The sequence below is a fragment of the Rutidosis leptorrhynchoides genome, chromosome 7, assembly GCF_046630445.1.
Source record: "Rutidosis leptorrhynchoides isolate AG116_Rl617_1_P2 chromosome 7, CSIRO_AGI_Rlap_v1, whole genome shotgun sequence".
Taxonomy (NCBI): domain Eukaryota; kingdom Viridiplantae; phylum Streptophyta; class Magnoliopsida; order Asterales; family Asteraceae; genus Rutidosis; species Rutidosis leptorrhynchoides.
In genome coordinates, this window is record NC_092339.1 from 97,997,847 (window position 1) to 98,017,431 (window position 19,585).

Below are 19,585 nucleotides of genomic sequence, written 5' to 3' on the forward strand. Positions count from 1 at the left end.
ACGTGATTGTCTCTTCAGGCTTTTGGGTTCAATTGCAAGGAACTAAAAGAAATTGTCAACACTTACAATTTTAGTATAATAAATTATGAGATTTTTGAATAACTCTTTATATATATTATATAATTATATAATATATGAAGTTATAAAGATTTATATATGTACATAAAGAGTTATTAAGAGATCTCAGGAGTAATTATGCTAACATTGTAAGTGTCACAATTACTTTTAGTCGCTTGCAATTAAACCCAGGAGTCTGAAGAGACAAATATGTCATAAAGTCCACGTATACTTTGAACAAATCAATGTGGATCTTATTGACGCTAGGCATCTTAGAGATAAAAGAGAGAAATTATCTACGCCTAAGAAAAGATACTTATAGAATTAATGGTGGCTCCTAAATCTCAAATTTTATTATTTACAAAGCCATCTTAATCGAAGAACAAAGTGAGAAAGTTCCCATGAAAGTGCAAGTAAACCAAACTATTATTTGGATGACTACGTAAAACTTTGGAAATCTTAAGGAAGCATAATAGATAGTTGTGTGTACCAACAAGAAATTTTTGTTGAATAGTGGAAGAATTAATGTTGGTCGAGAACAATTACACCACACCAAACCTGTTTATGTTTGATCGTTTGGAAACAGGATAGCCGCAATAAAATATGTTAAATTTACAGCACTCCATCGTAACCTCATGTTAGCAAGTTCAATGGAGAATTTTGTAACATTTTATGAAAAAGTCGGTACAAGTGATCGTAGACATTGTAAATTCGCAATGGAGTTATGCCACTATACTTCAGAAGACCATGCGGTACATTTAATGGTTTCGATCGGTCAGAATGTTAAAGGGTGATGAGGTAAGATGTTTGTTTAACAAATAATAATAATATTTTAGTATTTATTAGCTACATAGTATAATAATTTAATTTTTCTGACTCTCGAGAACTCGTTTCAGGATTAAAAAAATTGTTACATACTGTTAGTTTCTCCTATACTAACCTCAGTCAGTCCAGGTAACATCTTGATAAAGAATCATACTGCAATAATTTAAGGGTTAAGTAAATTGAAAGCGATGTCAGCTAAATTGAAACGTACACTCATTTCTTACTCAAAAAACGTTTTTTTATACTTTACTTATGTCTTTAAATTTTTTTGTTTATGTGCTTTTTCTAAGCATAAACTTTTTTTCATTTATGAAATATAGTTATGGTTATCTTTCATACAATAGTTATGCTCATCTTCTATAATAAACATTTTGTAATAAGCAATTTAGTTTGAAGTAAAATATATTTTTTATCCGTATTGTTTAATCTAAATTTTTTTTTTGATTTAAAAAGGTATTAATCTTTAAAAAAAATCTTAATTAACAAATTAAGAAAATCATATTATAAGTACGGACTATTAATTAACATATTACCTAATAGACAAAAATTATGCATAGTACCAGGAGCATTTTCGACTTTTCACCTCTTTTTTTTTATATTTATTTTAACTAAATTTCATTTTACCAACATATTACCTAATAGACAAAAGTTATGAATAGTACCAAGGGCATTTTCGACTTTTCACCTCTTTTTTTTTTAACTAAATTTTATTTTACCAACAAAGGCCCCCACACTTTTTTGAAAAAATCAAATCGACCCCCAAACAGGGGTAAATTGTTAAATAACCATTTTCATAAAAAAATCTTAAATAAACTCCACCCAAATATTCAACGGATCATATCTTCTCGCTCGCAACGAGTTAAATTTTTCCGACACCATCGTTAAACTCGAAATAATTTTAGGAACACAATGTCACTAGATATACGCAAAACGGACGCTTTTTAAAAAACGCTAAATATTTGGAGTACTTTTTATACACGTTGATTTTGCGTTAAATTTTTAAAAGTCGACAATTCCATAGCGAAACGCGGAGATGCACATATATTGTTAATTTAAAATAACATTTAAATCTCTCACGGGTTATACCTTTTAGTTCGACTCGAGTTGCGCTTCAACGACATCATCGTTAGCCACAAAATAATTTTACTAAACGCAATAAAATAATTTAAAAATCGAACTCCCGGCGCGAAGCGAGGGTTCAATAACTAGTTATTACTCATTTGTTAAATGTCGTTACTTGATGAAACTTACAGTCCAAAGCTTGGAAGATAACCGCTTTCCAACTCTACAACATGTTGAACAACGGTTAAGACAAGCGCGTCCGAACTCAGGTACTATAGGTAAACCGCGTATCGAATCTAAGGATACAAATCAATGAAGAATACTACTTATCTTTTATGCGGTTAATCCGTTATTGTGTGTTTTATTATCATATATTTGTTTATTTAATTATTCTATATGCAAGCTTGAACAATCGGTTTGTAATTCTATTTGCAGCTTGAACAATTGGTTTGTTGGTAAAGTCAGGTTTGTTGGTTGTAGTAAGTAGTTGGCGTTCCCCACAAGTTTCTGCTTATTGCTTATTCTGTTACATTCACACGATAATGGTATCATTTCTCCGTTTAAAGCAATCATTTATTGCAACCTCAGGTAAATGAGAGATGATTATTTGGGCGAGATACCTCAACTTTGCATCTTTTAGCATAAATATTCTCATTATGCTACACAATATTGTTCAAGACTTCATCTTTTTCGCCCTGCCATACTGTTGAGAAACTTACTTTGGGTTTTACAGAACTTGAAATATCCAAACATTCCACCATAATGTTTACGTGTAAATTTGGTACATATGTTGTTTCTCAATGTTATTTAAAATGTATGTTTATTTTTTCTTATTCTTATCTGTCATTAATACAGTTTGTGTTGTTATTACGAGTATATGTTTGTTATTGTTGCAAGTATTATTGCTTATGTTGCTTCTTGGTTCGGTAGTTTGAATTGGACCAATTAGGTGCACATTTGTAACTTTAGATGGACAACAAATTACATGCTAAACCTGTTGATTTAAGGTGGGATATATTGGTGAATGACTCAAAGTTAGCGTGTTCCTACCCGGGTGGGTCTAAACGGGTAATAGAGTGGCAAGGCTTTTGAGTAGCAGGGGGTGTCTAGAGGTGATTGGGTCTCATGTTGTAGTTGGAAATTTTGAAACTGTTTTGTAAGGTGAGGTGGAGTGGTGATTGTAGCATGTTGGTGCTGATATTGTATATAGTTTGTAAGTATATTTTAGGGGTGTTATTAGTCCATGACGGTATATAAAGAACCATGAACAGGCAAAAGGAAATTTTTTTATATGGTCTTTGTGTGCATGATCATGTACAAAATTGATTGTAAAGTTGTGGCTTTTAATATTATGAGAATGAGAATTGGGTGACTATGGTATGTGTAATGTATAGTGTCTAGATTTCCTTTAGTATTCACAAAATGCATATATGATTTATTGTTCACGAAGCTAAGTTTCATATCTGTCGGGTTAAACTAAACCCCTTTCTAAGCTTGGAAAAGTAAAAAAAAAAAAAAAAAAATTGTCGGAAAAGTCAAACTTAACTCCATCTCTTTTAACAAACGTCTGTAACCACATCAAACCCTAAAGAAATTTTGCCAAAATTAAAAATCAAGAATCAAAGGTTCTAATCAAATGTCGAAAAGCGGAGTTAACACATTATTTTCTAAACGATGATCTTATCTCCATCCCTTTATTCTATTCAAATGTTCAACTCGATGATATTCTTATCTCGAGGTTATATTCAACGATACAACTTGCACGTTTTAGGTATTTTACTCCTTGGATCTGAATTTATTAATGTTGTTGATTAGTTGTAATGAATATGTGGTTTTACTTGCATTTGATTACTCGATTGGTAATACCAAGTTAATCTGGTTAATTCAGTTTAATCATTTGTTATGTTCAAGCAAGCTTCAACAATACCATTGTGACTGTTACAAATGTAAGGGGTCGGGTGGTTTATTGGGCCTCCGCCGGTACTTGTGGATTCTTATCTTAGATAGTTAAGTGTCAGTGTAGGTGTTTGTGATTTATAATGTTGATCTTAGATTTTAAGCTTATTTGAAGTGGGTCTGAATATTAGTTTTAGTTGGTGTGTTATTTGGTACTCGGATTAGTTTAAGTGTATTGTGCTTTGATTAACTGCCTTTGATTGTCTTTTTATAATGAAAAATAAATTGAAAAAGAATCATCTTTTTAAATTTTATACTAATATGTGCTTGATTGATATTGAGAGTAAGGTGGTAAACATATTAGTAATGAGTAATTGTTATCTTACTGTTAATTTATAGTTATGTTGCTTTGTAATGTGATTTTTGATAGTTCATGTTAATGAATTTGCAGATCTTTAAAGATGAAATGTTAGTATGTTCACTTCAACATGCATCTCCTTAAACTTGGATGAGGGTGAATCACATTTGCAGAATTCAACTAATTAATGATTATCTTTGATCGAAATTATTAAGTGATGGTTTATATTTTGTTACTTTACGTAGGTATGTGTAGAGGTGGTCGGGATGACCCATTTGCATGGGATAACCATATAATTTTAACGGAAGTTCTGCAGGTGTGATGATATAAACTACCGAAGGTTTTTTGAACGTTTAAACGAAATTGTAAAAGAATTGATATTGAATGATAAATTTTGTCCCTTTCTATTACAAGTGTAATTCTGAATCCAAGAAGCGTGGTTTAAACTATGTCGACTTTATTGGTTTTAGAGTTGGACTCGACTTTACAAAAAAAAAAAAAAAAAAAAAAAAAAAAAAAAAAAAAAAAAACTAATGTAGGTTCAACATATACTATTGTGTTATAATTCAGTAGGCTTATAACTACCTTTAGTGGTTTGATTCTTGATGTTATAATTCAGTAGGCTTATAACTACCTTTAGTGGTTTGATTCTTGATGTTATAATTCAGTAGGCTTATAACTACCTTTAGTGGTTTGATTCTTGATGTTATAATTCAGTAGGCTTATAACTACCTTTAGTGGTTTGATTCTTGATGTTATAATTCAGTAGGCTTATAACTACCTTTAGTGATTTGATTCTTGATTTAGAATACTAATAATGAAGTGTAAGAACAAAGATGATAATGGAGAGAAAGAAAGAAACACTTTGTAAGTGTGAAAAATGGTGCAAGTTTAATGCTTGCATTCATGAGTATTTATAGCCTAAAATCTCAATATAAAAATACATACTTTGTGTACCAAAATTGACTATATGTATACACCAAAATTGACTATCCATATCTATATTATTATTATTATTATAACACTCCCCCTTGGATAGCAATTTTATTTTGTTGAAGATCAACTATAAATTACTGCCTCGTTAAAAACCTTGCTAAAGAAAACCCAGTGGGAAAAAACTTTAGCTAAGGGAAAAAGAGTGCAGCATGGAGTTGACTCCCCCTCAAGTAGACATCGCTTCAGCTGTTACATCTTTTGAACATGTCTCATGCCAATGTTATGAACGTGTGTTCTGAAAATAGCAGTTGGAAGTGTTTTCGTGAAAAGATCAGCAGAGTTTTTGCTAGATTGCACATATCTCATTTCAATCTGGTTGTCCTTAATGAGATTTTGAGTGTATGAGAAGAATCTAGGTGGTATGTGTTTTGTTCGGTCACTTTTGATATACCCTTCTTTCATCTGTGCTATGCAAGTTGCATTATCTTCATAGATAGTTGTTGGACTTTTATCGCGTTCTAGTCCACAAGAATCAGTAATGAGTTGTGTCATTGATCTCAACCAAAAACATTCTCGAGTAGCTTCATGTAATGCAATCACTTCGGCATGATTTGACGATGTAGCAACAAGTGTTTGTTTTTGAGAACGCCATGATATTGCAGTACCTCCATTTAGGAATACATATCCAGTTTGAGATTTAGCTTTATGTGGATCAGATAAATAACCTGCATCTGCATAACCAACCAAATCTTGTTTTGATTCGTTAGAATAAAATAATCCTAAATCAGTAGTTCCTCGAAGGTATCGAAATATGTGTTTGATCCCATTCCAGTGTCTTTTGGTAGGAGCAGAGCTGAACCTTGCTAACAAATTAACTGCAAAAGAAATGTCAGGTCTTGTACAATTTGTAAGATACATAAGAGCTCCAATTGCACTAAGATATGGCACTTCTGGTCCAAGAATGTCTTCTTGATCTTCACATGGACGAAATGGATCAGCTTCAACATTGAGTGATCTAACAACCATAGGAGTACTTAATGGTTTTGCCTTGTCCATATTGAAACGTTTCAAAATCTTTTCAGTATATGTTGTTTGATGTACAAGTAAACCATTAGGCATATGCTCAATTTGTAAACCAAGGCAATACTTGGTTTTTCCGAGATCTTTCATTTCAAATTCTTTCTTTAGAAGTTGAATGGCTTCATGGATCTCTTTATTTGTACCTATGATGTTAAGATCATCAACATAAACAGCTATGATCACATATCCGGATGTTGTTTTCTTAATGAAAACACAAGGGCAAGTAAGATTATTTGTATACCCTTTGCTTATCAAGTAATCACTTAATCGGTTATACCACATACGTCCCGATTGTTTTAACCCATATAAAGATCTTTGTAATTTAATCGAATACATTTCTTTGGGTTTTGCATTTGATGCTTCTGGTACCTTAAATCCTTCAGGTATCTTCATATATATATCACTATCAAGTGATCCATATAGATAAGCAGTCACAACATCCATGAGATGCATTTCTAAATTTTTAGAAACTGCCAGACTGATTAAGTACCTAAAAGTAATTGCATCCATAACAGGAGAATAAGTTTCTTCATAATCAATTCCCGGTCTTTGAGAAAAACCTTGAGCTACAAGTCTAGCTTTATACCTTGTAACTTCATTTTTCTCATTTCTTTTTCGGACAAAAATCCATCTGTATCCTACAGGTTTCACATCTTTAGGAGTGAGAATGATGGATCCGAAAACTTTTCTTTTATTGAGTGATTCTAATTCAGCTCGTATTGCTTCTTTCCATTGAGCCCAATCATGTCTATTTTGACATTCAACCATAGATGTTGGTTCTGGATCATCATCATTATTCATGATGTCATATGCAACATTAAATGAAAATTTCTCATCAAGATTTTTCATTTCATTTCGGTTCCATAATATTTTTGAATATGCATAATTGATTGCAATTTCTGTATTGACATCATCAATCTCCTCTGCAGTAGGAGTACTGATTTGTGGTTCTTCTTGAACACTTTCTTTTACTTCATTATCAGCTGATTTTCTTTTTCGAGGATTTTTATCCTTTGAACCGATTGGTCTTCCACGTTTCTGACGTGGCAAAGATTCATGAGTGACGTTATTGCCAGCTTTTGGAATTTCAATTCGAGCTGGAGTATTTACTGCTGGTATATATGATTTTGTCACCATTTTTGTATCTGTAAATGCATCAGGCAATTGATTTGCAAGTTCTTGTATATGCATTATCTTTTGAACTTCTGTCTCGCATTCTTTTGTGCGAGGATCAAGATACTTTAATTGAGGTTCACACCATGAAACATCATTTTCTTTATTTTTCATTTCTCCCCCTAATCTAGGGAACAATGTTTCATTAAAATGACAATCAGGAAAACGTGCTGTAAAAACGTCACCTGTCATAGGTTCAATATACCTTAATATTGAAGATGTTTCATATCCAACATATATTCCCAACCTCCTTTGAGGACCCATTTTTGTACGTTGTGGTGTCGCAATTGGAACATACACTGCACAACCAAATGTTCTAAGATGGGAAATATTTGGCTCTTGACCAAAAGCAAGTTGTAGGGGGGAATATTTATGACTTGCACTTGGTCTGATGCGAATCAATGCAGCAGCATGTAAAATTGCATGACCCCATATAGATACAGGGAGTTTTGTTCTCATTATCAATGGTCTAGCGATTAACTGTAAACGTTTAATCAATGACTCGGCTAAACCATTTTGTGTATGCACATGAGCAACAGAATGTTCAACAACAATTCCTATAGACATGCAATAGTCATTAAATGCTTGAGATGTAAATTCACCAGCATTATCAAGTCTCACCCTTTTAATGGTGTAATCAGGAAAATGAGCTCTCAATTTAATAATTTGGGCAAGAAATTTTGCAAATGCCACATTACGGCTTGATAACAGACAAACATGAGACCATCTGCTAGATGCGTCTATTAGAACCATGAAATATCTAAATGGTCCACATGGTGGATGAATTGGTCCACATATATCACCTTGAATTCTTTCAAGAAACATTGGTGATTCTTTCTCAACCTTAAGTGGTGAGGGTCTAGTTATCAATTTTCCAAGAGAGCAAGATGTACATGGAACCATTGTATCATGATGGATTTTTCTATCCTTTAGTGGATGTCCATGAGTACATTCAATAATCCTTTTCATCATTGTTGATCCTGGATGGCCTAATCTGTTATGCCATAAACTTAATACACCAGGATCAATATATTTTTCGTTAACTACCATATGTATTTCTGGTACATTTATATGTGTATAATGTAATCCAGAACTAAGTCTTGGCAGTTTTTCAACCACATGACTCTTGTCAGTGATACTTAAATATTTCTCATTTTCTGTTGTCACTGACTGATAATCATACCCGTTAAGGTATATGTCGGAGAAACTCAATAAATTTCTGCTTGACTTGGGAGAAAATAAGGCATCATTTATTAAAAATTTTGTACCATTTGGTAGTATGAAATTTGCCTTTCCTATCCCTTTTATCAAGTTAGCAGGTCCTGATATTGTATGTATAGTTCCTTCCGTTGGTTTTAGATCAATAAAATATTTCTCGGATTTAAGTATAGTGTGTGTAGTTCCACTGTCTGCTATACAGAGATCTCCACCACTTGATTGATGTTGTATTCCAGCAAAATTCATATTGAACTTCATATATAAGAAATAAATAGTGAGTACATTAATATTACACAATATTTTAAACGCAAATAGATAGTACTGAAACATTTAGCAAACATAATGACAAAGACAGACGATATTAAATCGTTTATTTTTCAAAAGACACACAACTTAAACATTCAAGAAATCTTCATATAAATCAGATGGTTTCTCAGTGACTGTTGGATCAATATTATCCACAAAATTTACTTCCTTTTCTTTACCTTTCAGCGAATCCTGATACATCTTAACAAGATGTTTAGATGTTCGGCAAGTATTAGCCCAGTGGCCCATTCTACCACATCTGTAGCAAGATTCTTCAGAATTTTTAGAAGAATTTTCTTCAACATCTTGTTTAATGGGCTTGTTTTGTGGTTGATATTTATATTTTCGTGGATTACTATTTCTTTGACCACCACGGCCACGACCACGACCACGTCCACGCCCATTACCATTACCATAAGGATGGTTTCTACCATAGTTATGGCTTTTGGCATGATGATGGTGATGGTTATTATAACCACGACCTTGCCCGCGTCCTTGTCCCTGTTTATAATTATTTGCAGTATTTGCTTCAGGGATTGCAAGTGTACCAGTAGGACGGGATTGCTGATTTTTCATTAATAGCTCATCATTTTGCTCTGCAACTAAGAGATATGAATTAAGTTCAGGATATGTTTTGAAATTTAGCATTCTCAAATTTCTTTGCACTGTGATGTTTGCAGCATTCATTGTGGAGAAAGTTTTCTCCATCATGTCTGCATCACTAATTTCATGTCCACAGAATTTAAGTTGTGAACATGTATTATACAGAGCTGAGCTGTATTCATTTACTTTCTTAAAGTCTTGGAACCTTAATGTTCTCCATTGTTCCATTGCAGCTGGAAGTAAAATTTCTCTTTGATTATTGAATCTGCTTTTGAGACCTTCCCATAAAATATGGGGATCTTCTACAGTCACATAATTATTTTGTAAGCATTCATCAATATGTTGATGAATAAAGCAACATGCCGTAGCTTGTTCTTTTTCAGAACAAGTGTTGTTTTCATTTATGGTTTCAAGAATGCCCATTGATTTAAGATGCATTTTTACTTTTATAACCCATGGCATGTAGTTGTTTCCAGTTGATTCTAAAGGAGTAAATTTAAGCTTTTCCAGATTCGACATTTTCTATTATCAAAAATTAAAACAAACATCATGATAAATTAGAGTCAATTTATATTCATAAGTATATAAACATTAAACATAAATTTAATATAACATAAATGATAAGTAGGTGACAGTGTCGACCATGTGTAAGCAATCATAAATAAATGTTATATAACAAAAATATAAATATTAGTAAACATAAATGAAAATTTGGCGACAGTGTCGACCATATATTTTTCCAGGTGGTATAACCGACCTATATCATTCTGGTGGTATAACCGACCATATATCATTTTGGTGGTATAACCGACCATATATCATTTTGGTGGTATAACCGACCATATATCATTTTGGTGGTATAACCGACCATATATCATTTTGGTGGCAGAGCCAACCATATTTAGTATTAAGATTATCGTGCTGATAACGTGTTATAATTCAGTAGGCTTATAACTACCTTTAGTGGTTTGATTCTTGATGTTATAATTCAGTAGGCTTATAACTACCTTTAGTGGTTTGATTCTTGATGTTATAATTCAGTAGGCTTATAACTACCTTTAGTGGTTTGATTCTTGATGTTATAATTCAGTAGGCTTATAACTACCTTTAGTGGTTTGATTCTTGATGTTATAATTCAGTAGGCTTATAACTACCTTTAGTGATTTGATTCTTGATTTAGAATACTAATAATGAAGTGTAAGAACAAAGATGATAATGGAGAGAAAGAAAGAAACACTTTGTAAGTGTGAAAAATGGTGCAAGTTTAATGCTTGCATTCATGAGTATTTATAGCCTAAAATCTCAATATAAAAATACATACTTTGTGTACCAAAATTGACTATATGTATACACCAAAATTGACTATCCATATCTATATTATTATTATTATTATAACATATTGAAATAACTGATAAAAAAACAATACTAACTATTCGATATAATGACAACCGAGCTTTATCGTTTATTTTTAATAGGTGTGCAACATATGGGCTCAAAAATCTAATATATATATATATATATATATATATATATATATATATATATATATGATTTGAAATGGTTTTTGAGTAGCCGTGCAACGCATAGGCTCAAAACATAGTTAATATATATACCACATAGCGATTTCAAAGAATTAAAAGTCGAATTTAAAATCGATTTTTATGATTATTTTGATTGAAATATGGAATTTTTTTCGGTTTTAACCAAAACGGCAAAACCAAATCAAATTCAAATTCGGTTTTCAGTTTAGTTTCAGTTTCAAAATTTGAAACTTACTTTGGGTTGATTCTCGGTTTCGCTCACAAAGATTTCAATACCGATTGAATCTAACCGATGAACACCCGATCTTAAAACTTGGCGACTTTGCAAGATCTTCAAATAGGCTATTCACTCGTACTATATTTAAAAAGATGACATAGACTATAGACCAACACAACTCAATAAGTCGACAGTATGTAATAAAAAAGACATGGAACTTATTAAAGATTTGGAGCATAAACATAATATAATTCTTCGCGATTATGGCACATGAAACAACCAATCCGATAGATTACACGATAATAGCAACTATGTATATATATATATATATATACATATACATTACTTCACATATATTTACATTGAACTCCTACCAGTAGAATGGCATTGAGACAGCCACAAGTCTATCTGTTCTATCATCTGCTGCCTCACTTTATTAACCGCATCAGGGTTACTACAATTTTTTGAATTTCCTGCATTTTAATATAAAATCCTAAATTCATTAACATTGATTCAGGGACATCAATATCAAAGTTGTACAAGGTTACAAAATCGCTACTCGGGAGTACTCAGTCAGGTACTTTTTGAACTGTAATTGGAAACTCCGGGGAGTACTCGGATGTTGACCAAGTTTGACTTTGACCGATTTTCTGAGTAATCCCGAGGTTTGACCGAGTTTACAAACTAACCTTCGGGAACTAAAGGAGACTGGGGGCATCCTCTAAGATCACTTCCATGGCCACAATTTTTACAATTGACAATGTAAGATGGCACTACAAAACATAAAATAAATTATACGAGGTCTGGTTTTTTAGTCGGAAAGTGTAAAGGAAACAATTAAAAGATAAGGACTTACTATTTGGAGACGAGACTTGTTTGGATGCATGTCGCCATGGATCTTGTGACCCGTTTGTAAAAACTATCTTCGAACCTGCGTGCAGACATTTCAGTTCATCACGTGGCCAACAAACATATTTGATAAAAGAATGTATATATTTAATACTATGTTAATACCTGCAATGTCAGTGCCCCCATAGTACAGATTTGTTGAATTAACGACCGGATAGATACCTTCTCCAAAAACATTTTTGCATAGATCCAAATGATACCTGTTACATATCAAAATCAGATTTTTGACTAACCACAAGTCAACTTTTGATAATCTGAAGTCAACTTTACATGCCTTAGGTCGATCTTTGAAGAGCGTATACTATCATTAGCAGGTGCCGTTTGGAAATATGCAACTTCGGTACACACTTGAAACCACCATAAACGGTCCCCACTACTAGTTTTTTTCAGGTATTCTTGAGTGTACGACTCGATGTTAACTCCAAAGCTACCGACATAATATTCATTTACATATTTTGCATACGCATCCTGCACCAAAATCACTTAATTAAAAAAGAACTCAATTGGCTTAATTTGTCACAATAATAAAAATAAATAATTATTTACCACTAGATCATCTCCGGCCTTCTTAGCGTTGGTCATCGGGGTGCAAAGTTTATCTGGATTTCCATATTGAATCTGCAAAACATTAAAAAAAAATACAAAGTTTTGTTGAAACATATTGCATAAACAACAAAAATAAACTAGTAATTAAATATAACAAACTTACGGCGACAGCTGCAGCGTCAGCCAGATAATACATGAAGTCACCATCGACTTTTAACTGAAATCGAATATTATAAAATCATTAACAAATTCACGCATCTAAGCAAAAATTTTAAAAAAATGAAACTAACAAAGATATACCGTGGGGGCACCAAATTTGTTCTTGATTGCTTCACCGTTTGAATCGAGCTGATTTTCAACTAATTGAGTAACTTCTTGTAAAATAGCTTTACATTCTGGCCCGGTCGACTCACCCATCTGTCACATTTAATATAATCACAAAACGATGGAATAAATAACTATGACTATGAAACTAAAAATAGAATTTTGCTAACGACAACCCTAAGGGATGTCGTTAAAGCGCATAAAACACTTGTACAATCAGGTAACCACCACCATAAAGTTAATAGTCAACTGTTATATGCTATATACATGATTTTTAAGTTAACAACAACCTTTAGGGCTGTCGTTAGCAAAATCCTTAAAAATAAGGTAAAAAAGTGTTTTATTCACCTGTTGATCGTATTGATAGAAGTCAAGAATCGCATGAACTACGCCCGAACTAGCAAGACTTCCACATGTTAAATGAGGAAATTTAAGACGAAACCACGCACTAAGAGCTCCGGCATACGAGATACCAAAAACAAACCAAGGGTTATCAACTTTTTTTCTATTGAGCTTCAAATTTAAAGATTCCTACAACATCATTTTGAATAATATAAAATTAGAACACAAAAAATTGTCTATTTTACTAAAGAAATGATCTTTTGAGTCAGATGGGCACAAATTACCTGATAATATTGACGAAAAGCGGCCAAGTCAAAAAGTGCCTGCTTAGACGAAAGATATTTAAGATTTTCCGTAGTAAAAGATTCGACCGGTGAACTTTTTCCATAGTACCGATGCTCGAGAGTAACAATAGCAGCTTCGAACTTTTTCGCCAAAACCTGCAGAAAATTAAAGACTTTCACTCATTTTAATTCATTTTTTCCTTTTTCTTTCTAATTTGAATATATAATTTTGTTAAATTAAATGTAAATGATCGGTACATACAGTGATGTAGTCATTAGATATTCCTCCACATGCAGATTCACCGCATATTACTAAAAAGATCGGTCCATCAGGGATCCTAAAATTGTCCAAGTATTCGTAGTACCTTTGCTGAAATTTACGATGATCCTGTAGTCAACATCTTGTACATTGTAGTTAATAGCAAACAATTAACAGACTCAAAACAATAATGGATTTATTTGGCTTAAACTCACAATCTAAACTGATTTATTCAATTTTGTATTCTTAACTATGAAAACGTCAATTAATCAAGTTTACAAAAAATGAAATATCACATAATTTTATCAACATATGATTGTAAGTTGGAACCATGTGTAACTATCATCATATGTTTCTTAACCTAATTAATGTTAAGAAAAGATAATAATAATATTAATAGATATTTACCTAATTCCTGGAAAAATTACATCACAAGCTAGTAAAAACAAGAACTAAAACAAACCAAATCATGAATCAAAAAATTAAAAAAAAAAAAAAAACCACCAAACTACTTAAATCAAGAAATATTAAAAATCCAAACTTTCACCTAATAGCATATCTTACATGAAAAAAACATACATATATTATACTAATACTAACATATATATATAAATATAAATAAATATAATTACAAGAGAGGGAGAGATTCATACATAAGGAGAAAAGTGATCTAAAGTCTGATTGAACCAAAACACATCTTTGGTTATATAATTGCTGCTACTCATATGATTAAGTCTAGTTGTTAATAACCCATTACACATATATATCATCATCATCATCATCAGTAATGACCCAACAAATAACACCAAAGATCTCATTTTTTTTTTTTTAATCCTTGCTGCTAAGCAATTGGAGTCCAAAATAAGTTTCTTGGGTTTCTTCAATTTTGTTCAGACTTTTTTGGGAAACCCAGTTCGAAGATTTTCTATCCACAACCACAAGCGGTGTTCGCTTAGACCCGAATTATAGGATTCGACCCGACCAGATTGCTAGGTAGGTATGGGCCTATTGGGTACCTTTTTTATGGGCTGGTTAACTTGTAAGTTAGACTACTTGCTATTGGGCTCGACATAAATAACTTAGACATTAGAGTGACAATATTTGTAAACACATGTGTGAGATCATATTAACATGTATAACTTTTTTATTGATATCTATTTAATTTTAATTTATCTATATCGTTATTGATATCCATAAACAATGAATTTAACGGGTTGATAAATGTAACATCCCGCATTTTTCCGTTAAATTATTTTTAACGCCGTCTTTTTCTTTTTAGATAATATTCCTCGTATCTAGATTCGTAACCTCCGTTAGCTAACATTCTAAATATTCTCGTTATCGGATTTTAATACGCGTTTTAAAATATTCCGTTTAGGTATTTTCCGCACCCGACTACAAACTCGAGGGACTAAAATTGACACGGGGCAAACTAGTTGACTAGGTCACCTAGTCCACCCCAATCACCACCATTCAACCATCTCCCTCTCTCTCTCTTTCTCTCTAGCAAGAACACACACACAAACACCCAATTCAATCATTCATCATCTAAATTCGATCTAGGAGGCTTACAACAAAACAAATTACATATTCGTGATCCTCTCTTCATCCTCTTCGTTTTGGTACCAACTTCATCTCATTTGGGTAACTTTCTAAAATCACTAGATTTTGTGTTCTTGATGTTTTTAACTTATAAAGGTGTTAATTAGTGTCTATGGCTCAAGTCTAACATGAATATATGATTTATATGCTCGATCTCGTTGTTTTAGTGTAACTAGCATGAACTTGAATTTTGGTGTGTTATTCTTGAATTTTGGATGATCATATGTTGTTAGATGTTAAAAGTTGATGTTTTAATTGTGTTACTAGCATCACTAGCTTCAATTTGATGTGTAGGTTGCCTTAGAAAAACTTCATGAACTTGATTATTGATTTTGGTGAATTTGGGTTAGGGTTTGATGAACTTGAAATGGACTTTTGATGCATTGAATGCCATGGATTATTATTGGTAAGTGTTTAGTTGGATTGTATGCTTGATTACCTTCGAAACGGCATATCATTCATGTAAATTGGTTGCCCGAATCATAAAATGCGTTTTTGGAACTTGAACTTTGATTATGAACGTTTAATTACGGTTTTTGGTTGTTGTAAGTGGAAGTTTGATTGATGAATTGTGTTTAGTTGCATTCTACGTCAAAAGAGCTTTCCAACGATATAAGGTGCGAGTCCTAAGTGTTAGCGGTTTGTGTTTTATGCACAAAAAGGTTTTGGATTGAGACTTGAACATTTGGGACTGGCCATGCACCAGCACCCGGCCTTTGCCGCGGCGCGGCCCTTTCCTGTCGCGGCGCGACATATAAGGGGGTCAGGTTCTGACCTCCATGTCCAAAATACGAAAAATGTTTGGCATACTACGGACCTCCGATTCACATGAGACTTGTTCTAACATGCTTATATATGAATAAAAACCTCAGAAAAATAGTTCGGGACCCGACCCGAACGTGTTGACTTTCGTTGACTTTGACCGACCAAAGTTTGACTTTTAATCAAACTTAATCAAATATTTGTGCAATCGTTCTAACATGTTTTTATACTTGTACCTTGCATGAAACATGACAATTTGATTCACATGCTATTATTAATCGAGTCGTATTGAGCCATAGGACTAATTGAACATCTTTGACCGTTTTGTGTTTACCGTTATTGATATAACCTATATGTTTAGGTCAAGACTAGCTTTGTCTTTGCACGCGTTTACTTGTCGAAGTACTTTATTAACTCTTGCACTCAAGGTGAGATCATAGTCCCACTTTTAATCACTTTTATTCTTTACATCGTGGGCTGAGAAACACATACATTTCACACTTATTTACTTTTCATGCTTTTACATTGTGAACAAATACGAATACAAGGATGCATACGAGTTTGAACAAAAGTCCTCAATCCAATTATCATTAGTTCCACTTGCAGGGTGTAAGTGTAAGCGTGTAATTATGTTGTGTGGCCATACGGGTTTAACAAACCCTCATTCAGACGGTTCGCTACCGTTAGTGAATGAAATATAATTTCAACAATGTATAGTGTAAGTTCTAACACTAAATTCAAAATTCAGAGGGAAGATTCGGTTAAGCCTTGATAATTGGGTGCTCGTGATACAAATACTATTTTGGAATGTGAACGATTCTGGTTGAACAATTCTTAAAGAACCTTGTGGTTCAATACAATTTACTTACTAAACCTATGATTTCACCAACGTTTTCGTTGACAGATTTCTATGTTTTTCTCAGGTCTTGCACGATATGTGATACATGCTTCCGCTCATTATTTGATACTTGCATTGGATGTCGAGTATACATGCTTTTCATGGAGCGTCTTTTGACTTTACTTTAAACCGTGTCGCCTAGATTTCATTTATACTTATAACCTTGTAACTTAACTTTTGGTTGAACAATTCTTGAAATCTTTGAAACAATCTTTATTTTGAAATGAAGGCGACATATTTTGGTCAAACGTTATCTTAAAAACTTATAATCAGGTAATGGGACCCACGTAGCCGACGCCGTCACTTGACGATTTGTCGGGGTCGCTACAAGTGGTATCAGAGCCTTGGTTGTAGGGATTTAGAGTTCATTTGTGTCCACCCCGAGTCATAGGGTACATAGGTGAATCTAGACTACAACCGGCATATAGACTGCAGTAGGAATTACTTGACTATTTGTGCATTTATACTCGAACTCTTCTATCATATCTAACTCGTATTCGATCTTGATCTTACGTTGATAAATTTTGTTGACGCGCCACCTTGACTTTATGAAGTAATGTTAAATGCACATGAGAATCAGGGTAATATAATTTCCGGGATTATATTACGGTGATTCACATGGACGTTCCGACATTATGACATAAAGAATTTAGGGCGAGTCAAGGAAAATTTTCTCTCTATCCTTATTCCATACTCCGGTTAGTATTGTTGAAAATACTAACCAACGATATTCTTGTGTCATGAAGGAACTATGGCTCGTCGACGCGCTCCTCCCGAAACTCCCGAACAAGCCCTCCAACGTATGATAGCCACTGCCGTGGATGCGGCCATAGCCGGTCACTCCTCCAACAACAACAATAACAACAATCATCACAACAACATCAATGGAGCCGGAAATTCCAACGAAGGATGCTCCTATAAAAATTTCATGGGGTGCAAACCTCACACTTTTGATGGAACCGGGGGACCGGTTGTGCTCACCCGATGGTTTGAGCAAACGGAAGCCGTCTTTAGCATAAGCGGTTGTCGAGACCAAGACAAGGTTAGATATTCCACTCACACCTTCGCCGGTATCGCTCTCACATGGTGGAATTCGTATGTACAATCGGTGGGTATCCACGAAGCCCACGCTCTCTCTTGGGCCGACTTAAGAGGAAAGATGATCACCGAATATTTTCCTCGCGAAGAAACCCGAAGGCTCGAACAAGAGCTAAGAGCTCTGAAAGCGGTCGGGAACGACCTTAAGGCCTATAATCAACGATTCTCCGAACTTGCTTTGATGTGCCCAAATCTTGTGAACCCCGAATCTTTAAGGGTTGAACTTTACATGGATGGTCTCCCCAAGAGCATCAAACAAGGAGTAATGTCATCCAAACCCGCTAACCACCAAGAGGCTTTGAATATGGCCCGTCAGTTGATTGAAACAGTGGACGAGATTGAAGTGCCGGCACCTAAAGCCGAGGATAAGTCGGGTGACAACAAAAGAAAATGGGAAGCCCCCCAATCAAGCAATTACAACAACCTCGCCAAGAAGCCCTTCATCCCCAACGGCAAGAAAGGTTATACCGGACACCTACCGTATTGTAACGAGTGCTACAAACATCATTTAGGCGAATGTGGCAAACCATTTTGCTTGAAGTGTCAAAGAAGTGGCCATGTAGCCCACGATTGTAGGAATACCGCTCCCGTCGCCCAAAAGGAGCACAATGCACCCAAGACGGGTGTTTGTTTTGAATGTGGCCAACCGGGTCATTTTAGGAGTGCGTGCCCAAATAAGAAAATCAACCCCAACGCACGCCGTTAAACTTTCAACATCAACGCCTAGGATGCCCGAGACGACGATGGACTAGTCACGGGTATGTTTCTTCTCGAAATTCTCACGTTTCATGTTTATTCGATTCGGTTACCGTTAGACGTTTTATAAACAAGTCTTTGACTCGTGCTCTTTACATTCCACTTTTTCCCCTAGATGCTACTTAGGCAATTTAAGTGACCAACGGAAAATATTGTGTGCCTATAAATTTTATTGGAGGATGTACGTTAAGACTTTTGACTTGACACCTATAGAACTAGGGAGCTCGAAACCTATTCGTTAAAAAAAAAAAAAAAAAAAAAAAAAAAAAAAATTCGAAATATTGTGTATAGATTATTGTGAACTGAGTAATTTTCGGTTAGAAACCGATACCCTCTCCCTCGCATCCATGACCTCATGATTTCTTGCATGAATCCCGTGTGTATTCCAAAACGACCTCCGTTCCGGTTATCATCAATTGGGGGTTAAGTGAGACGATGTCTCCTAAGCCATTTCCGAACTCGCAACGTTAGTTGTAAATCTCTCTTAGTACCGTTTGATTTATTTAGGACTCCGTCCGTATTCATGAACCTCC

The 19,585-nt window shown here is 34.0% G+C and overlaps 1 protein-coding gene across 1 annotated transcript; it reads right to left on the reverse strand.

Moving 5' to 3' along the window:
- Nucleotides 1-11,571: 11,571 nt before the first annotated feature.
- Nucleotides 11,572-14,853, reverse strand: LOC139857363 (probable serine protease EDA2). The gene is made up of 12 exons (XM_071846106.1): nucleotides 14,590-14,853; nucleotides 13,940-14,065; nucleotides 13,678-13,833; nucleotides 13,400-13,582; nucleotides 13,028-13,144; nucleotides 12,891-12,944; nucleotides 12,728-12,799; nucleotides 12,456-12,649; nucleotides 12,287-12,381; nucleotides 12,129-12,203; nucleotides 11,962-12,045; nucleotides 11,572-11,745 (listed from the first exon to the last, which is right to left on the reverse strand). The coding sequence occupies exons 1-12, from the start codon at nucleotides 14,752-14,754 to the stop codon at nucleotides 11,630-11,632; spliced, it is 1,437 nt and encodes a 478-aa protein (XP_071702207.1). The 5' UTR covers nucleotides 14,755-14,853; the 3' UTR covers nucleotides 11,572-11,629.
- Nucleotides 14,854-19,585: the final 4,732 nt, after the last annotated feature.